Source organism: Doryrhamphus excisus, linkage group LG1 (assembly GCF_037039965.1).
Source record: "Doryrhamphus excisus strain RoL-2023G ecotype Guam linkage group LG1, RoL_Dexc_Guam_v1.1, whole genome shotgun sequence".
In the NCBI taxonomy this organism is placed as follows: domain Eukaryota; kingdom Metazoa; phylum Chordata; class Actinopteri; order Syngnathiformes; family Syngnathidae; genus Doryrhamphus; species Doryrhamphus excisus.
This window is the reverse complement of record NC_136357.1, coordinates 8469951-8478767: the sequence shown is the minus strand read 5'-3', so window position 1 is coordinate 8478767 and position 8817 is coordinate 8469951. Positions and strand designations below refer to the sequence as shown.

The window sequence follows — 8817 nt, the reverse complement described above, 5'->3', positions numbered from 1 at the left end:
ACTCCAAATTGTCCATAGGTATGAATGTGAGTGTGATTGTTTGTTTGTCTATATGTGCCCTGTGATTGGCTGGTGACCAGTCCAGGGTCTTCGCCTTTCGCCCGAAGACAGCTGGGATAGGCTCCATCACCCCTGTGACCCTTGTGAGGATAGGCGGTAGAAAATGGGTGGATATAGAAATGAGCTGACGTCAGCCTAGACACCCAGTGTGAACTTCAGAGTATATCTTGGTTATTTATCTGTTTTTTCATCAAAATTCAAACAATAATGAAAGTGATACTGATTCAAAATCAGAAATATGGCCTCCTGTCCACAATACGTGTTACCATCCAAATTACTAATGAATAATACACTTTGGGGAACTATTTTTTTCCGCGAAAGGTGAAGTGTGTGTACGAACAAGGCTATAAAGAACACAGTGTTGAGTTTCGCACAGAATATCAATACCTCCGATATGAACTATTTACAGGCTAAGATCGATTCTTAAATGAAAATATTCATACTTTGATGCTCCCTGGCAAAGTCTAAATGGCAGTTTTGTGGTAAGGGCTTTAATTTGGATCGAGGACCGCCCTGAGTCTTGACGGCTCCTCCGTCTCAGCGCAGGTGCAATTTTTGGGAGTCTACCACTCAGATTTGAGGTGGATGAGGATGGAACCCACAGCAATCAGGTTCAAAGAGAGCTTTCCATTTTTTCATGCACTCCAAAACATTATTAAAGTTAAGATCTGTTTTGAAGGTTTAGTTATTGCCTTCCAAAACCCGAGCTATGATTACAGCATTTACAGTTTTACTTATGTGATTTGTCAGATCCATCCCAACAAACAATATTGTCATCAGTATGTGTGTTACTTTGTCGGCATGGACATGCACTATGTCAGTGCCTTGTGTGGCTTCTGAGAAGAAAAAAAAATCCATGGTGAGTGTCATTAATGAAGTGAAGAAACAATTACCGTTGAGACATTGCAGGGTTTGTGTAGCCTGAAAAGGATTAAGTTGCGTTAGTGTTTGTATTCTGCTTGCTTTCAATTGGCCCGGGTCTTGTGTTTGGTCTTGTTAGTGCCAGCGGCCCTAGTTTCTCCCAGTAAAGAGTACACTTCAGCTGTGATGAAGGATGCAGGAACGCAGAGGTTACTGGTGGCTGCTAATTAACCCCACATTGTGTTGGCTAACAAAGAGACAAAGGAACAAAGTGGAATTTCAATACAGCAGATAATCACAATCACAATGAGCGCAGCGCTTGGATCATGCACTTAATAGGGATTTTCACACCGGCCATGACAACATGAGATTGTATCAAAGACAGATGAAGTTACATTAACAAAACAATGCAGCCTTGTTATGCAATAACAAACAGCCATCTGGGCCTCCTCCCAATGAAGGCTTCCAAGTGCGTGGCAAAAAGAAGCAAGGAATCTTTTACAAGATGCTATCAGGCAGTACGAAAGTAGGTGGGATGCCTTCTCACACACAAAGACAAAAGAGGAAATTGAGTCTGTTCTAGGCTGATTATTGCAGCCTCTTCTTCTGTCCCACTGGCTGAATGGCAATTACCGCTGACTTCCTATCCAGCACGGCGACCGCCCGGCCCCTCAGAGGACACCCTGACCCAGCAACTTATCCAGAGGGGAGAAACAGGAGCTGTCAAAACTCACACCTCGTTCTCCCAGCTGCTGGCCCACAGGGCTTTCGCTGCGTAACTCCCACTAATCAGCTCCAACGCATTTCTGCGAGGAACTGGCCCCGAGTGGATGAAGGCCCCTTATCACCTCTGCAACCCAACACACCTTTGAAGTCCCGCGCAAGTGTTGGTTTACGGCCGCAGAGGCTATGATAAGATCCGAAGGAAGGGTGATGAATTAGCTTCTCAACGCTTGTTTGAAAGGGGAAACAGCGGGCTGCTAAAATCCACAGAATCTGTTACAGCTCTGACGCCTCACAGATAAAACACTTGAGAAGGAAAAACACTGTTGTGTCAAATCTGTTAAGTACCTTCATTAACGCCGCTTGTTTGTCTCAACTGGCTTCCCACATTCGGGTTCTGCATGAACAAGCATTTGGTCAAAGTGTGGTGCCAACAACAGACACGCCCTTCACAGGCGTGCACCACCTCGCCTGTTAACAGAACTAGGACGCTTACATGTCGCTCATTTGAACGCAGTACTAAATAATGAAAAAGAAGCAGACATGTGAGAGACAAGTCAGATGTAATAGCTGCAGGTTGACAAGGCTGGAGCCTGAACTTTGATGGATGGCGTTCTGTTGGTTCTTGGTCTCACCTTGCCTCAACTTGCCCGACCCACACATGAGGTGTAGTAGGATGGCGTTCCATACACATATCAACTCAAAATGCAAATATAGGCCCGTGCCCCCCGTCGATTGATCATATATCACTTGTGTGAAATTCATTTCAATTTCTGAAAAGTTCACTTCAGTTCAGAGCTTTGATGACATCAAGTAGCATCTTCGTCACACTAAGAAAAACACTGCTTTCCCAGTAAAACAATATTTTTTTAAATTATTACCTTTGGCTAAGACATGCATCAAATCTGAAGTGCAAGACGTCAGAAGCAGGATAGGCACTGTATATTTCCTGAAGCATGCTATCATGAAAATTAAAAAATATGACGTATTGGAATTAAACAGGCAGATTTTGTGTTCGGTCCAAGCAAACAAATGCATAACCTCTGAACTCTGGGGTAAAAAATAATGTAACACTTACCTAATATGAATCACCATATAGCGGGAAAGAGCCTTCCAAAATAGGTACTGTATTTATAAAAAGAATAAAAGTGATTTTCTTTTTTCCGATGGGGTCGAGAATTCCTGGTGGCACCCCAGTCTGAAGCCAATCAGACTGTGAACTATGGCATTTCTACTATGAATTATTATACAGCAATATGAATATGGCAGTGTGCTTTACGCACACCTTGCAATCCAAGCTACTTTGGTGTCCCCAGTATCAGTGTCAATAAGTGACGTGTGACATGTTTTTTCATCTGACTTGAACAGTTTCCGCAGTTTTGCTGGTGGAAGTTAGTTACTAATGCTCCAAGCTAGCAAAAATCAATGTCAGGTGTGTTGGTGACAATGTATTGGAAAATAAAGGGTTAAATTGGTGTCTTCCATCATCAATAATGGTAATGGTAATGGTTTTATTTCATTAGAACATGCATCAGATTACTATTGAGTGCATCACATAATCAGTTCACAGTTCCACATGTCCAAAAGGAGTAGGAAGAAGCAAAGCTTATTAAATCCTACCCAGTAACTGTTACATTTGTTCAATTCCTGCTTTCCCAATATAGTTTAAGTAATTTTTTTTGTTTGGGTTTTTTCTTTTTTCATGCACTGAAGTACAAAGTGATATGACCATACAATGACATAATGGGTACCATAGTAACTGTCAATATAGTGATGTCAATAATGGTATTGTGGAGACCCTAAATTTGCTTCATAACACATTTCATCTGTAGAAGAGATCCGTGTTGAAAATGTAGTGACATAATTACTATATTTAGTGAGTGGCGGTGTGCAATAAAAGTGAAAGACAGGAATTGTTTCTTGCATATGCATTTATTCGACAATTAAATACAAGCTTGGACACACTCCTCGCCTTCCACCTCAAGTGTCCAAAGTGTGGCCCAGGGGTCATCTGTGGAACTTGGCTCATTTTGGAAATAGAATGAACAAAAAACACAGCAAACGTTGGAAAATAACGTGGCATAATGTACCTAGAAAAAAAAAGATCTCATCCTCATTGATCCAATCTCATGTTGGGTGTCTTGTGACACCCCTAATAAAGGGGCCATAACAAAACCAAACAATCAGGTTTTGTTCGTGTCATCTGAAATGTCACTGTCTTTCGAATAATGTTTTTTGGAAGAATGTCCACTCGGTCAGTCTCTTATGATGTCCACTGTCTGTTGGAGCTGCAGTGGCTGCAGTGGAATTTTGCCACCCGCTGACATAATTTGTTTCACAGTCACTAGCCAGCAGCATGAATCAGATGTTGACACTCTAATTTCATGCACACACGGGTGTTTGGCTGAGCCAGCCCTCGAAAGCTGCCGCCCAGCCTTGTATCTCTTCCCGGCTGCCCACTACCTGCCCTTTGCCCTCCCACACTGCCATGTAATGTATTTAGTTTACAGGAACCACGGATGAGTCAACCCTCGCTGATGGTGAGTGTTCCGTCTCCGGTCATTTTTATGTCGTCAAATAAAATAAAAAGCTGATGTGCAGCAAAAATGTTGTGATGAAATGTAGAATTTGGTTACATGCGATCATGAGAAAGTGCCTGTTCTAGTATAGCTATCATATGAGTACAAACCATCTGTTTACAGTGCAACACAGTTCCATGGGAAAATATTTGGTTAAGTTTTTTTTAACTGTGCAAGAATTAAACAAAACAGCCAGCGGGCATGTTTGAAAATGTCAAAGTCCTGCAAAAAACTTGACACATTTGTCGAGATAATAGATGAGTTTGGTCCGTGTGTGATTACTTTTGCCTTTTTCACTAAAAGTCTGAGCTGACAGCACGCTGTGGAAAGTTGAAGGCGATACCTGCCGCTGTTTGTGTATGTCCTCATTCTGTCAGCATCAAGCGTGAACTGTTCTTCAACTCCAGTGACCAGCAAAATGATGGTAATGTACAGTATGTTGGGGGGGGGGGGGGGGGATAGAGGGGAGTAATACCTAGTATGTCTCCTTTATAACAAATCTGACAGATTTCCTTTCAAATCCACAAGATAAACCCATAAACAAATAAAGTCTTGGCAAGAGCCAGACAACGGGAAGGTTTTATGAAACACTCACATCCTCTTGACAAATAGCCAAACAATAAACACATAGTAAATAACAACAGCCCCGTCTGTATCAGTTCCCCTATACTCGAGGTTAACTTGAGTTTATTGCAGAGGCCACTGCCTGCATGCATTAGGCAAATCATAAATTATACATACTAATTACCTAAGGCCTCCACTTTAATGAATTATTTTAATTAAACTACAACAGGGTTTTTGCAAATGGTCTATATTTCATCCCGTGCTGGTGATGACCTTCGTCGTTGTCCAAGTGGAATATAGTGGAGCAGCAAGGACAATGTCAACACACATTAGACGCCGGTGAGGAATTATCAGATTAAAATTTGCAGCAGGATAAATACAAGATGAGAAAGTTAAAATGAGTCGAAAAGTAATTTTGGTTCTAATTGTATCTAAAACTTTTTGGGCCTGTTTTTTTAAATTAAATGAGAAAGTTTATTTCAGAAAAGTAGATTTTTTGTTCACTCTATACAACATATTTAAGTCTTTTTAAATAAATTACTTTTTGTCCTTAGTGACAAATATTGAGGTGTGTTATGCTGATTGACAAACTGATGAAACTGCCCCAATATTGGCATCAAAATCTAATTATTTTTAATATTCACAAATTAATATTTTGAGTGTAAAACATTTATATTTTTGATTCAATTGTTTGGTTTTACAAAAAAAATCAGTGTTAGTCGTAAACACAAATAAAATATTTTTTAGTACTGTATTTCTATTTTTAAATTTCAATTAATTTGCCTCTTTTTTAAGCCAAAAAAAGCTTGTAGTATATTGTTGCAGCTCCAATATCAACAATCAATCAGGACTTAATGTTGCACACACAACACAAAAGTGAGGGGAGAAAAAAAGTGACACTGTTGTACAAACAGTCCATGGGGGAGGGGTACAGATTTAAATTCCAAAAGGGTCTCGCAGCTCGTTTCCTAGTTCCCCAGTCAGCAATGTGTTTGTGAAAAAAATCAGTCTTTTTGTCTTGCTGAAAAAAAGGCTAAATCTACATTGGTGGCCCAGTTGAAGTTTGCTATTCTTTGCACTTTCAATCCGAGTGAATGAGGCAGAATGAAGTGGCCCGATCGCCTTTATTTGATCTAGTCCATTGCATAAAGTGACGGAATGTATTCGTTTAATACCCTCAGATGGACTGACGCTCCATTGAGTTTATTTAAAATAACACAGGGGTAAAAAAAAATCAATTTAAATGTAGAACGTGTTTTGTGATAAGTCATTTAAAATTGTTTAAGTGTGCGCAAGTGCAGGTGCAGGAAAAAAAATATGTGCGCATCATTACTGTTAATTTTGAAATTACAGCTGCGTTAAAAAGAATGCAAATTTGATATGAAAATTGCATGTTTTGCTTGTCGAAATGTTTATTGTTGGACTTTTTTTTGCAGGTTGATGAATGAGCACACTTGTCTGCTCTGTGGCCATGGCATGGGTGCACCATGCATTCTAATGGAGAGCACAAATCACGTCTGTCTGCTTCGAGGAAAGTCTCACACTCAAATCACGCAGGTTAGAATAACCACATAACTGTGTTAACCACGGTTATGATCGATAAAAGATCATTATGGCAGACCTCGATAAATTAACACGGACTTTCGATTTAGAGTATTTTGTTATATTTTAATAAAATAATCCGAACCATCTTTTTGATTGTTTACTTCACTTTTAATGAGAAAATATTTGGATGACCATTTTTTTTCCAATTCCTTGCAGAATGTCTGCACTTTTCAAACGCGCACATGCTTGCAGAAACGAACAAACGAAAATAAAACAGAACATGAACAACATGAACAGTAACAACACATTTTTGTTTAGAATGCATGCTTCACCTTTAAAAAAAAAAGTACAAATTTACAGCAACTGATCCACGTGGTCACCACAGCCTTTTAAATTAAATGCTTCACAGAACATCTTTTTTTCTGGAAAATAGATATCTAAAACTAAAAAGTGCATTTTACAACATTTCGGTATCAGTTATTTGCAATATTCACATCTTGCATTTTTTTGAGCACGTCTCACAAAAAGACTGTTTTAATATTGGAAAGATTTAATCTCTTTCTATTTTTTTCTCCCAGGGAAGTGTAACCTATTTGGCATATACCCTCATCCATCTCATCTTTAGAGTTCACTTTTATGACGTCACGGTGGTCACATAAAGTGTGCAAAAGTTTTGCGAGTATAAAACAGAAAACCTTCAAAAATGGCCTTAAACAAACTTTCCCTTCAACACGTTAAAGTCAGTAGGAACTTTCAAATAATAATTTATATTTTTTTTGTTGAAGCGCAATACTGCAAGATTTTGTGCTGGAATTTTTAGGACACGATTTAAAGCGACACATTCAACATATACACAAGTGAATCAATATGCAACTCGCCTTGAATAGAGTCCGACGACACAGATATATAAACTTTGGGTTCGGTACCAGCAGTTCGTTGGGAGCTATGGGGGGTCCAGCAGGTCAGTGCACGGCCACCGACTGGAGGGTGGCCGGGCTGGTGAGCGTCTCGCTGGGGGTGGCGGGGCTGCTTTGGCTGGTGGCAGTCTGTGGAGAGGTCGGGCTCAGAGACTGGGGCGAGTTGGACAGGAAGGCGGGCAGGTGCGGGGGTAGCGCCGAGAAGCCTGCCATTGAAGTCGGCGTGGGCTTGATGGGCACCGGGATGGCGGGTAGAGTCTGCGCCCCGTGGCACAGGGACTTGATGGGCACACCGTAGGCACTGTAGTCGCTGGGTGCCATGGAGATGGGTGCCGCCGTGTCCATCACGCCGCTGTTGTACATGTGCGGCCAGGCCGTGGTGAGCTGGTTGTGCAGCGGGTAGCCTGCAGACATGGACTGCATGGTGGAGAAGGCCAAGCTTCCTGGGACTTTGTACTCTCTCGCAATGATGTTCTCGATGGCGAAGGGGTGCTTGAAGGTGGAGGTCTGGGACACCCCCAGGTTGTAGGTGGACATCTGGGGCAGGTGCGTGCCGGTGGCCGCCTGCAGGGCGCTGAGCCTCAGCTTGGCCTGCTGCTGGAGGTAGTGGGCGGCGTCTGACTGCTTGCTCGGAGCCAGGTGGTCGGAGGCGCCGAGCACCTTGAAGCGCTTACGGCGCCTCAGGAAGCTGCCGTTCTCGAACATGTCTCCGCAGCTGGGGTGAAGCGCCCAAAAGCTGCCTTTGCCCGGCTGGTCTGGACGCCGTGGGATCTTGATGAAGCAGTCGTTGAAGGATAAGTTGTGTCTAAGCGAGTTCTGCCACCGCTGCGTGTTTTCTCTATAGTAAGGGAAGCGATCCATGATGAACTTGTAGATTTCACTGAGGGGGAGCATCTTCTCCGGGCAGCTCTGGATGGCCATGGCGGTGAGAGAGATGTACGAATATGGAGGCTTCTGGTCGCTGTACGTGTTTCTCCCCGGACGAGGCATCCTTGATAAATGTCACCAGAAAGCAAAACAAAAAAAAGGTAGTCACCCTTAATTCCTCGGTGGGAGTTTCTTCATGCAGGAGTTGCTTTCCCGGCCTGTGCGCCTGTGAAGAGCCAGTACATCTATGGAGAGGAACCGCTTGTTTGGACGTCTTTTTCCTATAGCTGGACCCGCTAAAGGAGCTCGCTAGACTTCATTGAGGAGTCCTGGACTAAGTGAATGACGCCTCCATGGCCCTCCTCGAACCATCTGATAGTTTTATGTAGTGACATGAGCAGAAAAGACCCCCGCCGAGGAGCTTCCATTAATGTGCCACCTCTTTGCTATCACATGACAATTGCCATGGGAGGAGGAGGAGGAGGAGGAGGAGGAGGTGGAGAGGGAGGAGGAGGAGGAAGGCATAATCTGGTTTCATTTACACCTATTTACATGGACACCTTGGGCCAATGGAAATCATTTCCATTTGAAGACAGAAAAAGGGGTGAAAAGGCTCGGCAACCGGAATTGAACTGCGATGGCACTCAGTGTGTGGAGGTATGCGCTCATGCTTGACACTTGCACAAATATTTGACAGTAAC

General features: G+C 42.6%; 1 protein-coding gene across 1 annotated transcript; it reads right to left on the bottom strand.

Moving 5' to 3' along the window:
• Window positions 1-3557: 3557 nt before the first annotated feature.
• On the bottom strand, window positions 3558-8520 carry foxb1a (forkhead box B1a). The gene has a single exon (XM_058075593.2). The coding sequence runs from the start codon at window positions 8237-8239 to the stop codon at window positions 7295-7297; it is 945 nt and encodes a 314-aa protein (XP_057931576.1). The 5' UTR covers window positions 8240-8520; the 3' UTR covers window positions 3558-7294.
• Between the last annotated feature and the right edge of the window lie 297 nt (window positions 8521-8817).